We start from the raw sequence: 22,879 nt of genomic DNA on the forward strand, positions 1-22,879 counted from the left end.
GAATTAACACTCCTGCAATTATCTACGTCTGAATGCTGATATCGTGTACAGCACGACTGTGAGTATGATTTCATTTCTATACATCTGCCCCATAAACAATAAATTCATAAAGTATTGTTTAGAACTATATTGAAATACAATTGTAGTCATACGTTTACAAACACCTTTTAGATACTGCACAATTCTAATAATTAAAGAAATAATACATGAGGAATAATAAAAACTGCATTCTGTTTTGAATTTAATATTGCTCTAAATAAGCTAATCTGAATACAGACACCACAGAATATTACATAAAGTCCACAAGACAAAATAAAAGCTGAATAAAAAAAATAAAACATGGATTATCTACGTAACTGCAGTATGTGTAAACTTTTGAACTGATTTATTTGTCTAAATTAATTTTTTTGGGGGCTTGTGTGATTCCATTTTTATTTTTGTATTTTTAAATTGACATTTTTTATATTCTGCAAGGTGTATGCACACATGCAACCTCAAATGTAATTCCAGAAGTTTCGGATGTCACCAAGTAACAGACTGAAAGCTGGTCTGGAACATCAGTAAATCAGTAAGGCTGGAAAAAAAAAAAAACATTTCCAGCATTTTGTAATCACTCAAGTCCAGCTCCACTATGAGTTTTACATTACCTCAATAGTGAGAGAGACCGTATACATGGAGGCTGGAAATCTCTGAACACAGACATGCAGACTAATACAAACTGTGTGAAACGTCCCAGAAGAGCTCAGCCAATCAGATTTGAGGACTAACTGAACTGTTGTATAAATTAACACAGCAACACAGATACCTTTGTGAAAAAGAAGTGCGCTTAACTGTATTGAATGTGCACTTGTAATGTAATTCAAACATTAAAAATCTATATATTTTTTTAAAACTGTACTTGCAGAAAAAATATAATTGAATTAAAAGGCCATTTAAGTATACTTAATGTCAAATTAAGTTTTTAATTTTCTTTTTACTACAGTACACTTTTCAAAATTGTGCTAATAAACAGTCATGACAGTTGACTAAGCACACTTTTTAAAAAGTGTACTTTGTAATAGTCAAATTAAAAGTTTTACTTTAAAGTAGTTTAAAAAAATACACTATAAATTATAAGTACATTGGTATTTTTATAAAAAAAATTGGTAACACTTTTTTAACACACTATTTTAAGGTTCAGTCATTAACTATTAACTAGTTGCTTATTAGCATGCATATTACCAGGATAATGGCTGTTTATTAGTACTTATAAAGCACATATTAATGCCTTATTCTGCATGACCTTATTCTACATCCCTTAATCCTACCCAATACCTAAACTTAAATGCTACAAAAACTACCGTACTAACTATTAATAAGCAATAAATTGGGAGTTTATTGAGGCAAAAGTCATACTTAATAGTGAATATGTGTTCCCCATACTAAAGTGTTACCAAAATGTTATATATGTTTTCCCCTCGATTTAAAAAACGAAACAAAAATCATGTCCACTTGAAAACTCAAAACACGCTATGAAGCTGTAAAGAGCATGCCAAACCAACAGGTGGCAATATTAACCCTAACCATAAAGCCAAGTTGGCCAATCAGAAACCTGGAAAAAATGGTATTGCCGGTTATACCAAATCAAGCCAAAATTTCTGGTTTCAACTGTCCACACGACAACACTGCAACCAGAGTTTTTTTTTTAAATGTTCACCCTGGCAGGAGTTTTCAAAAAAATGTGGTTTCAGTGTCCGGATACTGCGTTTGCGTGTGGACGAACGGCCAGGCCACAAAGAAAAAGCTGTGGTTTTGAAAATACCCATGTTTGTGTGGACAGGGTCTGATATTACAGTTAAAGTTGATATATTTTAAATGTACTAAATTGCAAATTCATCATTACAAATGTGTAATTAGTAATATATTTAAATACATGCCATAGATGTTTAAACAGAAATTATATTAAAGTATATTTTAGGTTACCATAAATTAATGTCGATATATTCGGTAGTGCTCTAACCATATTTCAAAGACAATAGAAATAATTATGAAATTACATATAAAGATGTACCCAAGTCCAACTGAAGTGGGACAAAAGTTCAACTGATCGCATTTAATATAAATTTAAATTATACATTTTGATTTAGAGTCTGAAGACAGTACATTCAGTTTATATTGACATATGTTCTTTTAAAGTCTCCCTGTAGTCAATAATTCAATCCCTTAAAACTCTTCTTTGATCAACAAAATTACATATTTAACCTTGAAAAAACGTCATCCTTGGAATAGCTTGAATTTAACTCTAAACCTTTGGCTCATTCAGTATATGCGGTTCTATAAATATGCAATTTAGCTCCGCCTCCACTCACTCGCACATGCTCAGAGATCTACTCGTTGACAATTACACGTTAACAGGATTGGTTAAAAGGTAGTTCTTTGGTTCACTGCAGTTTTAAGGAGAAAATACTCACTTGTGAACTATCATTGATTTATGAATTGTGTCTTAAAGCATATTAAAAACACCACATAAACATAAACAATATTAAAATCTTGATTTTCACCACAGGGAGACTTTAAGGTGTTTTTCCCTAATACATACTCTTTTTAAAAGTATGCTAAAGTGTACTTCTTTTTCACAAGGGTTTAACACAGCAAAGAGTTATAAGGAGCTAAACAGTCACTTATTTTAATACTTTAGTGTTCTTGTAGGATGTCAGACTGAAGATAGAAACCATTATATTATACAGTATACCTTCCAGCTTGAAGCAGTGCTTAATGGACAGAACAAATAACTGATGGGATCTGAGCACTGTCATTTCAGTTTGACTGCTTCGAAAACCATTCTGTAGAACACAACATTCCCTTTTGCTGCTACATTGGATGCAGGTATGAAATCAGTTAAGATTTAGTACCTGATCTACAGTAAAAAGCACTATAAAATTCAACCCCAAAGTATTTGTAGGTTATAAACTCGTGTGAAGCCTCTAGAGCTGACCAAAGAGGATAGAGCAGAGCAAAAAAACGGAGTATAGGAGCAAGAGACCAAGACCTAGTTTCCGATCCAGCTTCCAACCATTCAGATGCACACTCAGGACCTATAAAACACACACACAGTTACTGTAACATGGACACTAATAGCACTGAGTATGTGGGTAGTCGGAGTGTGATTAGGGGGATTGTACTGCCTCTGCTTTTTAATATCCCAATTTCTGGTTCATTTTTCATCCCCTGAGGGGAAAATTTGATTTCTGCTTCTGTTCAGATGGGGTGCATTTCCTATTTCTCAGAGTATATGGTGATGTAAGTTTCCGGCTTATAGATCATTTTAGGGGTTTGCAAACAGTGTTTTTAGTGGACAGAGCCTATCTGGTGACAGAAAATGAGTTCTGCAGTAGCAGTCAATGGAAAGTACGAAATAAAAGAATAAAAAAGATCATTTCGAGTCTGTATCTCACAATTTGGACATATCTTTATTTATATTCAGATTTTTTTTTGCTAAGAATTGATATTCTCACATTTGTTATAAAATCAGAATTAAGGGTGCGTTCACACTTGTCATGTTTGGTTCGATTAAAACGAACCCTGGTGCGGTTGATCGGTTAGTGCGGTTCATTTGAACATATGTGAACGCTGCCACCCGAACTCTGGTGCGCACCAAACAAGCGGACCGAGACCGCTAAAAAGATGGGTCTCGGTCCGCTTCCAAACGAACTCTGGTGCGGTTCGATTGATATATGAACGCAACACGGACCAAAGACATGTAAACGGACCAAAAACCGGACGTATAATGTCACAAGATGCCACGCATAATGCAGCTGATTTGACGACGCGGAAAGATCGGTGTACGTTATCCAAAATTAGTAACTTTAACGTTAGAGGGCAAACGTAGAGCAACGAGGAAGAGCCTCATCAATATTTGGTCTGACGAGCATGTTTCGAAAATGCTAGAAAAAAACACACAAAAAGCATACCTGGCTCTTCTCATCAAAGTTCCTGTGTTGCCCATTATTAGCAGGGACAGACGACAGAACGGCCGTCTCTTTTGCACAACGGAGGAAATCCTGCTGCTGTTTAGAATGTTTTGAACATTTTATGAGCTCTTCATGAGTTCTCAGCGGGTAAAAATAATGCCACATGTACACGCATAAAATGATCGCGTTTAATCCAGCACACAGCGTTGTTTTGAACATTTCATGAGCTCTTCATGAGTTCTCTGGTAAAAAAAATAATGCCATATGTGTTACACGCATAAAATGACCGCGTTTAATCCAGCACACAGCGTTGTTTTGAACATTTCATGAGCTCTTCATGAGTTCTCTGGTAAAAAATAATGCCATATGTACACGCATAAAATGCCCGCGCGTGTAATCCGCACACAGCATTGTTTTGCATGTTCGGTAAACGAGCTCCTACGTCATATAAGCCGACCAATCAGGTTGTGAGCGTCTCCCTGTGCCTTTGGTGCGATAACTTTAGGTTCGCTGTTAAAAATGCCCGTGTGAACGCTAAGCGGACCAGGACTATTATGTTTGTTTTTGTTTTTTGGTCCGGACCAAACGAACCAAACGAACCGAACTACAAGTGTGAACGCACCCTAAGAGAATTGGCAGACCTGTTGCTGTTTGAGTTTCCATCGCAGTCTAAAGTACTGTGAATTTCGTCCTCCACAAGCTTAATAAAGCCTGAACCTCGTTGTCGATCCATCTGTCGTATTTTTTAAACTCCACTGTTGATTCGAATAGTAAAACAACTTTTACTGCGCGCATCGAAACAGACCATTAATTAACTTCATGTACTTTCTATAGGGTAGAGTTTGGTGTTACACTTTATACGGTGTTGTTACAGTGTAATTATATATTTAAGTAGTGAGTAATATTTAGTAACTACATGTAATTTAGGGTTAGGGTAGGATTAGGGTTTGGTTGCGGGTTAGTTGCATTTAATTATGCATAATTTACTGTTATTACTATGTTAAGTACATGTCACAAAATAAAGTGTTACCGATTTTGGTTTAGGGTTAGTTATAGTTGAGTATGTAACAAGGATGCTCTAAAATAAAGTGTTATCTTTTGTTAAAAATATTGGTTACACTTTAGATTAGGGTCCAATTCTCATTATTAACAAACTACGTATTAATTCCGACTTTTTTTTTTACCTCAATTTGCCTCCTAATTACTACTTATTACTAGTTATTAAGGTAGTTAAGTTTAGGTATTGGGCAGAACAAGGCATTAATATGTGCTTTATAAGTACTAATAAACAGTCAATATCCTAGATATATGCATGCTAATGAGCAACTAGTTAATAGTTAGAATTGGACCTTTAACTAAAGTGTTATCAAAATATTTGTAGGTTTTTTTTAATTTCCACTGTAATTAATCCGCAGACCAAATATGTTTTTAGAATCTCTGGTGTAGGGATTGTATGTTTTAGTACTGGGTTGCTCACAGTGAGGAAGACTGATGCGAGCAGCAGGATGACAGAATAGACCAAGCCCTTATTGTTGATGAATACCTGAAAAAAAAGACAGACCAATCAGATGAAAGCATCGACGGGAACACATTTGCTTTGGACAAACAGCTTGGTTATAGAAGAAATAAAATGCTCACTGTAGATCCATGGTCTACTACTAGAGTTCTCAGAGCCCAGGGGAAGCCCAGTCCTAGCAGGATGTCAAAGATATTGCTGCCAATGGAGTTAGACACTGCCATGTCCCCCATACCTGAGACACCAAATACAACATCAATGTAATACGTTTTCAAAATAATTGTGTGTGTGCATGTGTGGTCCTGGTAAACGCTACTTTCCCCACAAAGATCGCAGTATCCTTGTCTGTCTGGGAACACATGGTGGTTTTTATATACAGTTTGTACAATATAAAAATCATTATCTCCATGGAAAGTCCCCATAAAACATGGAAACGTGTGTGTGTAATTTAGGGATTGAGGAAGATGATGAAATTATGCATATTATTTATTAATTTTAGGTGGTGACCCCGAATAGTCGAAGATTCGATGCATCGAAATGCGGAGACTGATTCGACCACCGATGTCACGGTCGAATCTTCGCGGGTGTTATGAAACGAGGATCATACCATTTTGGCAATATGGGGAAGCTCAATATTTTAAAGACGTGTCGCAGCGCTGAGCATCGGTGTGCGACCCCTTTAAGGGCGCTGAGCTTCGCACCACGCCTTTAAAATTAGAACACGTTCAATGAGTGTACACACACTGGCGGCAGCATTCAGCGCCTGTCCGCGGCCACTCGGGACGTTATTTAAAATCCTGCTGCACCACAGAGCGCTTTCGTGTATATAATGTGCGCGTCAGGTGGCGGTGTGAGTGAGATCCTGAGGCGCGCAAAACTGAGCTTCGCGTACGTCTTCACCCACTTTAGGCACAATCGGCTTCAGAACGTGCATGTAAACGCACTCAAAGTGTTCTTTTCCTCTCTAGGCAGGTATTTTTTTAGGTTTATTTATCAAAATGTTCTTTTATATACAGTCCCTGACAAAAGTCTTGTGTACAAATTTACCTAAAGTGCCGCTGAAATATATTTCTAATCAAGATTTTTTTTTACAAGAAATGGCTCATTTTAATCCCACCAGCTTTTGTGATAATGTTTCAGTGAAAAGCTAAACTTTCAAAAAGTATTCTAATATTCACAGCTTGGTAAAGCCCATTGAGTCAATTTTTGCAAAGACATAAGTGTTGTCACCTTGTCATATGAGCTTCACCTGTGACTAATAATGGATCAATTAGGTCTCAAGTGTGTATAAAAAGAACCCCAGTACACTAGACCTTCACATCAACTGCAACTAGACCTCTGCAAACATGCCTAAGATTCACCCTGAGACTAAAGTTTTGATTATCAAGAGGCTGAAGAGCAGATCCACTGCTGATGTGGCAGACACCTTCAATGTGTCTCATCGTCAAGTACAGAGGATAAAAAAAAGATTTGAAGAGACTGGAGACGTTTTTGACAAGCCCAAGTCAGGCAGACCCCGCAAGACAACTGCTCGAGAGGACCGTTTGTTGGCTCGAAAATCCAAGGCCAGCCCATTTTTCACTGCAGCAGAGCTCCATGAGATCTGGTCACCTGAAGTCCCTGTGTCAACCAGAACAGTTTGTCGGATTCTGTCTCGAAATGGCCTCCATGGTCGATTTAGTGCCCAGAAGCCAGCACTAAACAAAAGACAATTGAAAAAACGTGTGGCATTTGCCAAGGCCCACAGCCTGCTAAAAGGATGGATGCTGGAAAAGTGGCAGAAGGTGGATTTTTCAGATGATTCTTCTGTTGAATTACACCACAGTCGCCGCAAATGTTGCAGGAGACCTACTGGAGCCAGAATGGATCCGAGATTCACCCAGAAAACAGTGAAGTTTGGTGGCGGAAAAATCATGGTCTAGGGTTACATCCAGTATGGGGGTGTGCGAGAGATCTGCAGGGTGGAAGGCAACACCAATAGTCTAAAATACCAAGAAATCTTAGCTACCTCTTATTCCCAACCATAAAAGAGGCCAAATTCTGCAGCCAGACGGTGCTCCATCGCATACTTCCATCTCCACATCAAAGTTCCTCAAGGCGAAGAAGATCAAGATGCTCCAGGATTGGCCAGCCCAGTCACCAAACATGAACATCATTGAGCATATGTGGGGTAGGATGAAAGAGGACGCATGGAAGACGAAACCAAAGAATATTGATGAACTCTGGGAGGCATGCAAGACTGCTTTCTTAGCTATTCCTGATTAGCCTGGCTCTGCCCTCCTACGTACTTCCGCTCAATTTTCATTTTCCTTCAGTACTACGTCTGGGACTGCTGTGTAGTCTTAGGTTTTCTCCGAACAAATTTTTACCGGTCCAATCAGCGAACAGAGGGAGTGGCTGAGAACATAGATGATTCGACTATCAGTCGACCATAGAGAGATTCGACAATTCTGATTGTATTGTCTAAATCCTTAGTCGAGGACAGCCCTAATTAATTTATTAACAAAGTTAAAACATTAACATGAACTAACAACGTCTCGGTTACATATGTAACCCTCGTTCCCCGAAGGAGGGAACGGAGACGCTACGTCGGAGTTGGCGACGAAAAAAGGTTCCTATTCCTATTCGTCGGCAAATCCGATGTGGCGTCGAGAGTGACCGACTGAATGGGAACAAGCAATATATTCTTTCTGAGTTTCATAACCTTTGTTAATCTTATATTTAAATATCCATCTTTACAGTGCATTAACTAATTTTAACAGATACAATTTTGGATCTTAAAAATGTAGTAGTAAATGCTGAGATTAACATTAACAAAGAATTATAATAAATATAATAAATGCTTTAGAAATATTGTTCATTGTTAGTAAATAACGCTAAAATGTTAATATTATATTAAAGATAATACAAGAATGTATATAAACAGTTGTATGTGCATACAAAGGTTACACACCTTGGCGGGCAACAATAAGGCTTGCCATGCAGTCAGGGACACTAGTTCCAGCAGCCAGGAAAGTTATTCCCATGATGTAATCCGGAATATCTAGTGTGTAGCTGATGATAGTGACCTGCAAAGCATTATCAACACACCAAATCATGATAATATGATAATCATCAAAATGGACCAACCAATGGAATGACAAGAAAGTAAAGATTGGTATATTTAGAAAGAAGAAAGTGTCCTTTAAAAAAAATAAATATGTATATATATTTTTTTTCTTACCATCCACACCATGAGGTAGGAAAAAATAGCAATCCAGAAAGTTGAAGCAAAAAAGGTGATCATGAACCAGCGATGCCAACGTGGCAAAACACAGTTAGGCACTGTACAATACAGCAAAACACCCAGCGGCCACGATACACACCACTTTATACGTGCAGAGTAACCAGCTAATGCACACAATACACAGAGAAAATTAACCATAAAATGTTATCAAAGCATTATTTTGATTACTTCTCAGGATATTTTTTGTAAAACAAATACAAATAAATGAACAATAATAAGAATCAATCAATAAGAATCAAATTAATCTTAAGAAAAAAAATAAAAATAACCAGTAGCATCAGGGCATGGTGCCGAAGACAGTAATGTGTCAATGCGTTCGTAAAATATAGCATTTTAAGGCAAAATTCAAAATGACTGATATGGAAAAATTGGGAATCTTTCAGTTTGGCATGCTGCATCCAATTTAAAGAGAAATTATAAGCAAAAAGCTGGCACTTAGCCAGAACTGTGCAGGTAACCTCAGGGCATGGTTGTCATAACAGACACCAAGGTTCATCAGAATTCGCTTACGCAATGTGGAGATGGCCTAGCGTCCATTTTGCCGCACTTTTCGTTAAATTTGATTACTTGTTATTCGAGAACGTTTAGACAAATTAACTTAAAATTCCATAACTTTTTATCGCCATAGTCTAAAGATGATCTGGTTAATTTTTCATGAAACCTAGGAGGAGTTCGAAAAAGTAGGTTTTTCGGAAAATTCTAAATGGTAGAAAATGACATCATAGGGTGTTTGAATTAACTTGAACCAATGAGAGAGGAAAAAGATTGTGTTTCTGTTCCTTATGGTTTAAAAGTTATTAGCATAAATGTATGTGCATCTTTGGACAGTTGGTGGCGCTAGAGCGATTGAGTTAGAGACTCCAAATATGCTATGTTGGCATATCAGACTGTCCTTTATCTGTGTACCAAATTTCATAACTTTCCAATTAATTTCAGAGCTGATGAATCTTATAGCATTAACACAGTTATTGAACTCAACGGTATCAACGGTGGACTAAATTGAGCTGAATATTGACACTATTGTATTCTGTAAAGCTGCTCTACAGTTGAAATTGAATGTTTCATAATTTTACAACATTAACACTAATATCTTCCTGTTTATTCATGTGAACTATTTATATTGCATAAACCACTACATAAATAAATGACTTGAATTATTGCATACATTAAAATACATATTAGATAAAGGTAACTAAAAATTCTCCTAGAGATTCATGGCCTACCAAATGAATAAACCAATGCTTGGTATACTAAGCGAAACCTGCATGTTTTCAATACTAATACATTGCATTTTGATGTGCTCTCATGTACTAACCAGGAATATGGAGAGGCTTGAATCTTTCATCCCCATCCTCATCCTCTTCTTCAGGCTGATTGTTTTCCACTTCCACCTTTACTCCTTTCTTACCATCCATTATTTCCGTGTCCTCAAGTGTCTGCTGTGCTTCAGCACTTCCTCCATTTACTATCCCTCTAGAACTAAATGTCTTCACTGGGGTCCTGCTCTCCCTGAGGAGCCTCTGTCTCTGAAATGAGCAGGAGAGATATGGTAAAGAGGAGGCAAAGTGAGGAATTTTCAGTTTTGGAATGACAGGAAGAGTTTATTAATTGCCATTCAAAGAAATGACAAAATATGGACCCACTTTATATTAGGTGGCCTTAACTACTATGTACTAACATTGTAATTAATCATTTTATACGATGCACTTATTGTGTACATACATGTTTTTACAATGTACTTACATTTTAAAAATACCTGCATGTAATTACGTCTGTAATTAATTTCTGTAGTTACATTTGTAATTACACACTTCCCTTACACCTAAACCTAACCTTAAACTGACCCACACCTGCACACCTGTCTCTAACTCTACCCGTATCACACCTCAATATCATCAAAAAATGTGTTTTGTAATGCAATTTGAACACAGTAAGTACATTGTACTTTTTTTTGTTGATGTAAGTACATAGTACTTAAGTGTCATGGTTCATGAATTCTTCGTCTCATTCTGTCTATGTAATGGAGAAATGGTCAAACTGAACGAGCCAACCAAGATCTTGAGAGAGTGTTATGATGTATTGCTGCCAAGAACCCTTCCTCTTGGGGCCAACTGATTTCTTGAGTTGAGTACGCTCACAACTCGTTACCAGTGTTGGCTACGGGCCTCTCTCCATTCAAGTGTAGTTTAGGGTACCAGCCACCTATCTTTCCCAGTCTGGAATCCGAAGTCACGGTCCCCTTCGCTCATGCCTTCGTCCAGAGGTGTCGTCACACATGGAATGGAGCCCGTGAGACTCTGCTCCATGTCGGTAGGCCTAGGCCAGGCCCAAGCCGATCGCCACCGGTCTAAGCCTCCCGTTTACGTCATGGGTCAAAAAGTGTGGCTTTCTACTAAGAACATTCCTTTGCGCTCCGTAAGTAATAAGCTCACTCCTAAATTCATTGGCCCGTTTCCTGTCACTAAGATAATTAGCCCGGTGACAGTCCGCCTCAAACACTCCAGTGTACGGGAGGATTCATCCCGTCTTTCATGTCTCCAAATTAAAACCTGTTTTTCAGTCCAGCATAAATCCGCCAGTCCCGGTTCCCCGGTTCCGGCGCCTCGTAGATGGGGAACCTATGTATTCGGTTAACCGCATTCTGGATTCTAGATGGAGGAGACGCGGATTTCAGTACTTGGTTGACTGGGAAGGTTACGGTCTGGAGGAGAGAAGTTGGGTTCCTGCCAGGGACATATTGGATCATTCCCATATCGATGATTTCAATTGACAGGTAGGTCCTCCTGGGAGCGCCAGGAGGCTCTCTTAGGGGGAGGGGTACTGTCACGGTTCATGAATTCATCGTTTTATTCTGTCTGTGTTGTGTGGTGTTGTTGCAGGCGTGGTCACTGATTACTCATCACGATTACTCTCACCTGCTGCACCTCATTACCAGGCTCATATATTCCTGTGTCTCACTCAGTCTTGTGTCAGATCGTTGCAGTGTGTCCTGTGGGTTTCCTGTGTGTTTCGTGTTCGTCGTGGGATTGCGGTTCCTGTTCCAGCCGACCGTCTGCCTGTTGCCTCTCTGCTTCACAGAGGAACTTCCAGTGCCCTGCCGTCTCCCCTTCTTGGATTGAGCTGCCTTTCTGCCTTATGAGACATTACTGTTCTGATCGACCGTGTGTATTTAGAGAAATAAATTATTGTTCATTCGCAATTGGATCCTTCTGTTCTATCCTACCAGCGACATTAAGGCCATCTAATATAAAGTGGGGCCCAAAATATTTTTAAATATTAATTATACGAATTTGGGAAATAAACTGGAATTTGAAAGAAATTCTCTGTACTATTAGGTATCATAAAAAAATGCAAGTTTACCTCACTGATGAGCATGCGTCCAGCCATGGTCAGTCGGGTACGTGGGGAGAAATGTGGTGTGATCATGACACGCAGCCCAGCCTCCGGGAATGAGAGCTGGTGTGGCTTCAAGATCAGCAGCTCATCCACCATCACTACTGGAGACTCTGGCCCTGAGCCTGCTGGAGCTGATGACAACACAGAGAAAACAAATGCATATTATGGCCCACCAGTAGTGGAAGTAGTGGAGGCGCTGCTTTCCTGCTATAGTAAATAAAAACATGCATGCATGCAAATGACCTTTCTTCAACAGCACCATGGAGGTGTTGCAGTTGACTCCCACTTCATCACCCTCTTTATCTGTGGACATTTCTCTCCTGACACAACACTGGACTGGACTTCTGCATGATCTTTGGACAAAGCTGCCAATCTGACTGTTAAACCTGCGAATGAGATCACCATGAAATCAAATCTATTCTTTGGCAATTGACAACCTTTTTATGGAATATTGCAGTATTATAAATTATTCATCTGTACACATCACTGTTGCACATTATTTATGTCTTGGAGTCTTTGATCAACTTCTCCCTCTTGCAGTGACATATCTTCTCTTCTCTGATGAGATGTTTACTGGTGCAAGGGCGTGACAACCTGTCATTCACATGAGACCAACCAATAGCAAACCACAACAATCCAATCAATTTCCAAAACAAAATCAAGTCCCAATTACAATACAGCCCTACAAGTTTCTTGTTTGAGAAGCCATTTCACGCTGATATATGTCACGATAGGTAAGAAAAGGTTATTGCAACTTTCTTTTCATGCTGACTTTAAAGGGTTATTTCACCCAAAAATGAAAATTAGATGTTTATCTGCTTACCCCCAGTGCATCCAACACGTAGGTGTCTTTGTTTCTTTAGTATAACACAAATGAAGATTTTTAACTCCAACCGTTGCTGTGTGCCAGTCATATAATGGTGTGAATAGGTAACAATTCTATGAGAGCAAAACAAACAAACAAAAACACATGCTTAGACAACGTGCACAAAAACCCTGCTGCTCCTGACAACACATTGATGTCTTAATACACAAATCGATCTGTTTCTGTGAGAAACACAACAGTATGTTATTTTTTTACCTCATATCATAACGAGTCTCATCAAGTTTTCCCAATGGCTGTAACTCCGGTCTGATAAGTCTAAACTGGTGCGATCATATATATATATATATATATATATATATATATATATATATATATATATATATATATATATATATATATATATATATATATATACAGTATTTGTTATTTTTTTACCTCCCAACGGCTGTAACTCCGGTCTGATGAGGTCAAATTGGTACGACCATAGATATATATTATGTAGATACCTCATTTGACCGATCCACGCAGGCACTAATGAGGAATCTATATAGATATGTATATATATATATATATATATATATATATATATACATATCTATATAGATTCCTCATTAGTGCCTGCGTGGATCGGTCAAATGAGGTATCTACATAATATATATCTATGGTCGTACCAATTTGACCTCATCAGACCGGAGTTACAGCCGTTGGGAGGTAAAAAAATAACAAATACTGTTCGGTTTCTCACAGAAACAGATCGGTTTGTTTCTTAAGACATCATGTTTCGTCAGGAGCAGCAGGGTTTTTGTGCACGTTGTCTAAGCTATTTTTCTTTGTTTGTTTGTTTTTCTCTCATAGAATTGTTACCTATAATTGACACCATTAAATGACTGGCACAAAGCAGCAGTTGGATTAATTTTTTTAGCATTTAAGTTTAGGTAGGTAGGAAGGATTAAGGAAGTGTATGTAGAATAAGGTCCTGCAGTATCCTAGTAATATACATGCTTATAAGCAACATAATAGAGTGTTACCAATATAGGTACCAATTTTTGCAAAAGTTGGGGGTCGGTAAGATTTTTTCATGGTTTTGAAAGGAGTTGTTCACTAAGGCTGTATTTTATTTGGATTAAAAATATAAATAATAGTGTGAAATATCATTGCATTTTAAAATAACTTCAAAAAGACATGTATAATGCTACAGGAGATTTCTATTTCAAATAAATGCAGCTATTTTGAAAATTCTATTAATCAAAGATCGGTTTTCAACATTGATAATAATAGCAGCATTTATTAATTATTGAGCACTTTATCAGCATATTAGAAATAATGATTTCTGAAGGATCATGTGAAAATTGGAGTAATGATTCTGTAAATTCAGCTTTGCATCATAGGAATAAATAAAATGTTTGGTAACACTTTAGACTAATGGTCATTTTAGTTAACATTAGTTAACGTTTTCATTAAAATGAATTAACCATGATCAGATCATTTGTTACTCTATTTGTTCATCTTTGTAAACTTTAATAAAAATCCAGCTGATTGTGGTTTGTTCATGTTAGTTCAAAGTGCATTAACTAATGTTAACAAGATTTTAATAATGAATTAGTAAATGTTGAAATTAACATAAACAAAGATAAATAAATGCTTTATAAATGCAGATCATTATTAGTTCATGTTAACTAATGTAGTTAACTAATGAACAGTGTTACCACATTGGTTAATATATTAAACATTTTAAACTGTACTAATATTTCAATATTAGTGGGTTTACTGTTTTTTTAATCAAATACAAGCAGATTCGGTGAGCATTAAATACTTAAAAAAAAAGAAAAAACATTTAAAGATTCCAAATTTTTGACCAGTAGTATTTCTGCTTTTGCATACCTATGCATTCTGATATAATTTTAGCCCCCTCTGGTGGGTTTTGAGTATCTAAAGCAGCACTATCTGTAATTGTTCTTTTTATTTATTTAGCAATTCTTAATCATGCTTTATCTCTAAAGCTGTTAGACACATTTCTTGTAAGTATTCAGTGCTAAAATCCTGGGTACTCGGTACCCTTTACCCCCCAGTCCAACGCCCCTGCTAAAAACATATTATATACAATGCATCAGAGCATTATTTTGATGTTCTTTTTGTGAAAACGATTAGTTCTTGTTCATCTAATTTAATTTCATCAGATATTTTAAGTATTTTTCATTATTACTATATTAACAATATACTCGCCTGAAGCTGTGCTGTTGTCTAAAATGATATATTTTTTAAAAGAATGTGATGAATGAGAATGTAAATTCTTAAAATTCGTTGTTAATTATTAAAACTAGTTTTTGCAAATGTATCAATAAATGCTTTATTGTAAATTTAGCTGTTTCACAGTTAACTAATATAAATTTCAAACATTTCTCAAAGGGTTTTTGAGCCGTTGTTTTCTTAAGGCACTTCATGGGGACATCAAGCACACCAGCCTTCATAATATACTCCATATTTTTAATAGGATTGTTGCATCTGTATGGGATAAATATGTAATATCTTGTATTATCAGCACCTCTGCAACAAAACAGGCTTCAGCTTCCTAAATACATAGCAGGCATATTTAGACAGTTTAAGCTTCCCCTAATGGCATTAAAAGGTTCTTAATGAAGACTGTAGTCATCTAGAAGTCTCTAGAAGCTTTGTTTTTTGTAGAACACTGTTACTCATCCAGGCTCCTTTCTAAACAATAAATGAAACTTGGTCCTCTCTCATATGGAGGAAAGACGTGTCATGCATTAACTTGAATATGGAAATTCTTAACCCGTAGCATTAAATTAACCAGTATTTACTCTGAGATTATATTTAAAAAAAATTTAGTTCCTTCCAAGGTTTGTTCCTCTCAAACCTAACCAGATATTTTTGCTTAACATGTATTTGACTTATACTCACTTCATGATAAGGATATAGACTCCATACATGGAAATCAGAAGCATGGATTCCCACCTATAAAAACGGATATACAGATTGTTAGTGAATATGTACATAGATAGGATATACGCTGAACTAAATTATAAACACAACACTTTTGTTTTTGCCCCCATTTTTCATGAGCTGAACTCAAAGATAATGATAATAAAGATAATTTGGCAGTACATCCAACCAGCCTCACACCACCCGGACAGCTGCTGCAATGATCAGTTTGCATAACCAAAGAATTACTGCTCAAACCTTCAGATGCCGTCTCAGAGAAGCTCATCTGCATGCTTGTCGTCCTCATCGGGGTCTCGACCTGACTGCAGTTTGTCATCATAACCGACTTGAGAGGGCAAATGCTCACATTCAATGGCGTCTGACATTTTGGAGAGGTGTTCTTTTCACAGATGAATCCCGGTTTTCACTGTACAGGGCAGATGGCAGAAAGCATGTTTGGCGTTGTGTGGGTTCGCGGTTTGCTGATGTCAACATTGTGGATTGAGTGGCCAACGCACATAGGCACCGTGACAAGATCCTGAGGCCCATTTTTGTGCCATTCATCCACGACCATCACCTCATGTTGCAGAATGATAATGCACGGCCCCATGTTGCAAGGATCTGTACACAATTCCTGGAAGCTGAAAATATAATAGGCTCTTGCATGGCTAGCATACTCACCAAACATGTCACCCATTGACCATGTTTGGGATGCTCTGGATTGACGTATATGACAGTGTGTTCCAATTCTTGCCAATATCCAGCAACTTCACACAGCCATTGAAGAGGAGTTAAACTGATCAACTGTATGCAAATGAGATGTGTTGCACTGCGTAAGGCAAATGGTGTTCACACCAGATACTGATCCTGACCGCCTCAGACATTTAAAATGCTATCAATAAAATGCACCTGTGTTCGTTGTCCACAACATATGCCTTCACATATTATAACCCCACAGCAACCATAGGCCACTCAATCCATAATGTTGACATCAGCAAACCACTCACCCACACAACGCCATACACACGGTCTGGCATCTGCCCTGTACAGTAAAAACCGGGATTCATCCGTGCAGAAAACACCTCTTAAAGGAGTACTTCAGCGCTGGGAATATGAATCTGTATATAAACGGGGTCATTAATGTAGTAGAAATGTGAAATTATTTTTTAACTTGTGCTTTCTAGACTGATAAAAGACAGAAAATGTATTTTTTGTCTCATGGGGAGGAAAGACAACAATTCCCAGAATGCTTCGGTGCCCTACAAGGCCACTCCCAAAGCCACCGCTACTAGATTTTGGAATTACTTTCATAATCATTTGAATATACTCCAGGGTTCCCTTTCCGAGGGAACTCGAGCTGTGTCGAAACGCTACGGGAACGCCTCTGTGTGATTACGTCATGAAGCACTCGTGAAATCTGTCCAATAGCATGGCGATACGTCATAGGTGGGTGACGTCATTGACCAGGAAGCTATATAGCACACCCGGACCAAACAGCGTCAGCTTCTGTGTCTTCACAAGCGCTCTATGTGAAATATTGTTTGTCAAAGTTGCTGTGTGTTTGTCTCTCAAAAGACAAAAGAAATGGCTAGTAGACAATTTAGACAGTGTGTCACTCCCTGCCCACGTTACATCACGGGTGGAGATACACATGATCTGTGTGTTATGTGTTTGGGATCTGAGCATGCCCAGGCAGCCCTTGAGGGGGCTGACTGTGAGCATTGCGAGAAACTAAACATGAGAACGCTTTAATCTCGCCGGACACTCTTCGAGGAGGGTGCTTTGGCTCGCGTCCTGGGGATCGCAAATGGATCTAGCGGCGGGGTCAGAGATGGGTGATCCCCTATCTCTGCCTTTACCCGCTGGATCTGGCGCTTCAATTCACGAGTTAGAAGCACGCTCCGCGGTTTCTTCTGCTCGTGCTGAGGCGCAGGCTGATCAGCATTCCAATTCCGAGGAACTGGATGTTGTAAGCTTTGACGAAGAACACACAATGCCAATACACACACATTCTCAAGAGGAGCTTTTGGAGGTTGTTACTCATGCTGTAGCTAGATTAAGCCTTGACTTGCCAGCCGAGAGACAGGAAACTCGTCAGTCTAGTAAATTAGACGAGTGCTTTCTGCCATCAAGATCTCAACCTCCAAAGCGGGGCTTGCCGTTTTTCCCAGACCTTCACACTGAGGTGTCGAGGTCCTGGGCAAAACCGGCATCGTTTAGAGTTTTCAACCCCGCCACTTGTGAATATTCAAATATCGTGGGGTTGAAAAGACACAGATATGCGGCGATGCCTCGGGTGGAAGAGACGCTTGCGAGCGATCTCTCCCCAGAGTCTGCATCGTCGCTAAGAGCCCCGCAGGTGCCCACTAAGCCAGTCAGAACAACTTCAGCATTAGGTGGCAGGACGTATTCGGCAGCGGGTCAGGCAGCTGCATGTTTGCATACGGTAGCTGTGTTACAAGCTTATCAGGCTGACCTGCTGAAGGATATTGACGATGAGTGTGAGGAAGTGGGGAGAAAAACTATAGCTGAGATTAGGAGAGCAGCAGATCTGTCTCTCCGGGCTACCAAGGAGATGGTCAAATCTATTGGTCGGTCTATGGCAGCCCTGGTAGCTACGGGGAGGCATCTGTGGTTAAATTTATCTGAAATAAAAATTCCTTATGGATGCTCCTATCTCCCCGGCCGGCCTTTTCGGCGACTCCGTAAACACGGTCATCGAGAGGTTACAAGAGGCGAGTTTGGTTGCTTCCTGCCGGTATGCCGATACAGGACACCGAGCTGACCGTTTGGAGAAAACCAGAGGCCAGCCTCAAGAGGCTGGTTCCCTTAGTAGATTTTCTGGCAACGTGGAAAATTCTGCCAAATATCTCACAATGGGTCCTGCACACAGTAGAAAGAGGGTACAGAATTCAATTCGGATTACACCCACCCGTATTCAGCGGGGTTACTCTTACAGTAGTAAACCCCGAGCAGGCTCTGGTCATGGAGCAATAAGTACAGACTCTTCCGCAAAAAGAGGCTATAGAGAGGGTCCGTCCCCACTGCAGAGAGTCAGGGTTTTACAGCCGGTACTTCATAGTTCCAAAGAAGGATGGGGGGCTGCGGCCTATTTTAGATCTGTGTCAGTTGAACAGGGCAGTAAAGAGATTAAAATTCAAAATGATCACGCTGAAACAGATCGTGTGTCAGATCAGGTCCGAGGACTGGTGTGTCACAATAGACCTAAAAGATGCGTACTTCCACATCTCCATCCTTCCGCAGCACAGAAAGTTCCTCAGGTTTGCTTTCGGGGGCGAAGCTTACCATTATCGGGTGCTGCCATTTGGCCTAGCTTTATCACCCCTTACTTTCACGAAACGTGTGGATGCAGCTCTGGCTCCGTTGCGACTCCAGGGCATTCGCATACTCAACTACATAGACGATTGGCTCATATTGGCGCAATCGAAACAGTTGGCGCTTCAGCATCGAGATGCTGTTCTCGCCCATATGAAAGTGTTGGGGCTAAGTTTAAATATGAAGAAAAGTGTGTTGGCACCTCAGCAGAGCACTACTTTTCTAGGGGGTAGTCTGGGACACAAGACGAACGTCGGCTCAGCTATCACACATCATGCGGAGATCGCGCGCGCCTCACACAAAACCATTCAGTAGCGCAGAAATGTATTGTCAACACTGTTCTGTGATTTATCAAAAAATAGCTTAGAAACTGAAACGTTCTAGCATATATTTCTTGATTAATTTAAACTCATGGCTTCACTATTAGTATAGTAGAGAGATGCTGCCAGGTATTATTAATTCACACACAATCACTTCTGCACACACACAATCACTAATGCATTCATATACATGTAATCTTTATTGTGCTACTTTATCTGTATCTTATTCAGAACAAACAGAAATCTGTGAGAAATATAATGACAATAAGACAAAAGAACTAATACAAAAGCTGTCATGTAGGATCAATAACCTTATGGGCAGCACTGTGTCATATGCCATATCAGCTGTGAAAAATATCAGCTGTGAAAAAGTCGTTCAACCCCTAATAGAAACCATGTTGCACTCCAGAGCACCATCTACGAGGAGACTATATGCCCTAAAATGGAGAGTTTTCGTCGCCTGGTGCACAGGCCGTTCTTTAAATCCAGTTCACTGCCCGGTTGGTTCAGTACTAGAGGTTATGCAAGAAAAGGTCTTCTCAGGGTTATCCCCTTCAACTTTAAAGGTGTATGTGGCGGCTATATCTGCCTACCACAGCCCTTTGGAAAATGCATCGGTAGGGAGACACCCATGGGTAACTCGTTTCCTTCGTGGGACACTGAGGCTGAGGCCTGCGGCACGCTCGAGGGTGCCTACCTGGGACTTGGCCATAGTACTAGAAGGCCTAATGTTAGCCCCGCTTGAGCCTATTGAAGAGGTACCAGAGGAGTTTCTCACATTAAAAACTGTGTTTTTTTCTGGCCATCTCGTCCATAAATAGAATAGGGGACCTGCAGGCTCTTTCGGTAGCTCCCTCTTGCCTTGAGTTCGCACCTAGAATAGTGAAAACGTTCTTATTCCCAAGGGAAGGTTATGTTCCTAAGGTCCCCACTAATGTGGCGGGCCCTGTGATGCTGCAGGCATTCTCTCCGCCTCCGTTCCTTAACCAAGACCAGGAGAGATTAAATCTGCTTTGCCCGGTAAGGGCTTTAGATGCATATGTCCACAGAGCTGCCCTGTGGTGAAAAACTGATCAGTTGTTCGTGTGTTTCGGGTCCCAGAGTAAGGGAAAATCAGCATCTAAGCAGACGTTGAGTAAATGGATAGTTGAGGCTCTCTATCGCATATGAGTCGGCTGGACAGCCTTCACCTTTGAAAGTCCGAGCCCATTCAACTAGGAGTATGGTGGCCTCTATGGCTCTAGTATCAGGAGTTTCGCTTCAAGAGGTGTGTGATGCGGCAGTGTGGTCCTCTCTGCACACTTTTGTGAGGTTTTACAACTTAGATGTAGCCTCTACCCCAGGTTCCCGGGTGTTTGTGGGTTGATTATTTCACATATCAGACACTTGGGACTATGGCGACGTGGGCATTTCGTTCCCGTAGTGTTTCTCAGAATAGGGAACGTCTCAGGTTACGTATGTAAACATGGTTCCCGAAGAGGGAACGAGACGCTGCGTCGCTATGCCATACTCCCGGCATGCCTATGACCGACTTGTTCGACTTTTTCAGAAGCTGACGCTGTTTGGTCCGGGTGTGCTTTATAGCTTCCTGGTCAATGACGTCACCCGCCTATGAGCTTCCCTGAGACGGTATCTGATGGTTTGTGCAGAAATTCTTTGGTTATAAAAACCGATCATTGCAGCAACTGTCCGGGTGGCTGGTCTCAGACGATATTGGAGGTGAAAATGCTGGATGTGGAGGTCCTGGGCTGGTGTGGTTACACGTGGGCTGCGGTTGTGAGGACGGTTGGATGTAATGCTAAATTCTCTCTAACGCCTTTGGAGATGGCTTATGGTAGAGAAATTAACATTCAATTCACTGGCAACAGATCTTGTGAACATTCCTGCAGTCAGTATGGCAATTGCACACTCCCTCTAAACTTTAGACATCTGTGGCATTGTGTTGTGCCTGTGTGATAAAACTGCACATTTTAGAGTGGCCTTTATTGTGGCCAGCCTAAGGCACACCTGTGCAATAATCTGTGCAATACTGTCTAATCAGAATCTTGGTATGCCACACCTGTGAGGTGGATGGATTATCTCGGCAAAGGAGAAGTGCTCACTAACACAGATTAAGACAGATTTGTAAACAATATTATTTGAGTTCAGCTCATGAAAAACAGGGTCAAAAACAAAAGGGTTGTGTTTATAATGTTCTTGTGTAAGTATAAATATATTAACTTTTAACATGCTTTAAAATGAGACTACTCTGCTTGAACATGTGGACATGGGTGTAGAAGAAACATACAGATGCAAAACTTACCATACAACTCTTTCGTCATAGATAACCTGGAGAAAGGTAGACAAATGAAGGGGTAAAATATTGGGATTGGATAATGTATTCTTCATATATAATTTTAATTAAATCACTAAAACAGCTAAATCAAGAGACTACCGCTGCCAGTCATTTTTGATTGGTTATACTTTTAAGGGGTTCACAAACTTTTTTCATCCAAAGATGTAAAATATTTACTTTAAGTATCCCAGGAGATCTTAAGTTAATATCAGTAAAATACTGGAAATGTCTTAGGTTATGTATGTAACCCGGTTCACTGTGAGGGAACAAGGCACTGCATCATATCGTGGATGCCAAGAGAATGCTACTGCATGAGCCAGTACCTGAAGCACATCTGGAAAATCCCATTTTTATAGGTCAACGGCATAGTCAGGTGACAGCTTCAGTGGCTCACTAAGACCAATAAATGAAAATTTATTGAAAATGAAATTCATGTCTTCAGATTCTAATTGCTTTAAGGAAGATGTTTCAAGATGTTTTCAATCTCTCTTCAATTAATTTCCAAAAACTAAGCAGGAGGGGGCAACTTAAAGGGCCTGCAAGTTTCCTACTCTCTTAAGCAAAGTCAGAAACTCTGAAGCTGACTCCAAGGGCTCAATCGAAGCCTCTAAAAAGACTTCCGAGACTATGGAAAGATGCCAGGAAGGAAATTGCAGTCTGCAGATAGGCCACAGCTGCCTGGCACCATGTATACAATGAGACACACAGGATGCCTCTCCAAAGGTGCTCTATCAAAAGCCGAAGGCAGTAAAGTAAACTTTAGCAGGTAGCAGGTGATTGTCCAGCCAGAAGTCACTCCTGCAATAACCTAAAGTACTACAGAATTTAGGTTGGTCTAAAAAACCTCAGTTGAGAGATCTGAATCTAGTAGCTGGAACCCCTCTGGGGCCAGTCCTACAGTTTCCAAATCTTAGGGTCAGGGTCAACCCCTGTGCCTGGGACAGAAGGTGTTTCCTGGTCAGAAATCTCCAAAG

The 22,879-nt window shown here is 39.6% G+C and overlaps 1 protein-coding gene across 1 annotated transcript in view; it reads right to left on the minus strand.

Annotated features, from left to right (window-relative positions):
• Positions 1 to 2,489: 2,489 nt before the first annotated feature.
• LOC137046931 (sodium/potassium/calcium exchanger 3) overlaps positions 2,490 to 22,879 on the minus strand; it is a 79,154-nt gene continuing 58,764 nt past the window's right edge. Inside the window, exons 8-17 of the mRNA XM_067424467.1 lie at positions 21,873 to 21,898; positions 15,894 to 15,947; positions 12,392 to 12,534; positions 12,113 to 12,279; positions 10,068 to 10,278; positions 8,690 to 8,856; positions 8,420 to 8,534; positions 5,589 to 5,701; positions 5,428 to 5,493; positions 2,490 to 3,074 (exon numbers count right to left, since the gene is read on the minus strand). Of these exons, the coding sequence (XP_067280568.1) occupies positions 2,964 to 3,074; positions 5,428 to 5,493; positions 5,589 to 5,701; positions 8,420 to 8,534; positions 8,690 to 8,856; positions 10,068 to 10,278; positions 12,113 to 12,279; positions 12,392 to 12,534; positions 15,894 to 15,947; positions 21,873 to 21,898 (1,173 nt within the window). The 3' untranslated portion in view covers positions 2,490 to 2,963. The remainder of the gene's footprint in view (positions 3,075 to 5,427; positions 5,494 to 5,588; positions 5,702 to 8,419; positions 8,535 to 8,689; positions 8,857 to 10,067; positions 10,279 to 12,112; positions 12,280 to 12,391; positions 12,535 to 15,893; positions 15,948 to 21,872; positions 21,899 to 22,879) is intronic.

This window comes from Pseudorasbora parva, chromosome 1 (assembly GCF_024679245.1).
Source record: "Pseudorasbora parva isolate DD20220531a chromosome 1, ASM2467924v1, whole genome shotgun sequence".
Classification (NCBI taxonomy): domain Eukaryota; kingdom Metazoa; phylum Chordata; class Actinopteri; order Cypriniformes; family Gobionidae; genus Pseudorasbora; species Pseudorasbora parva.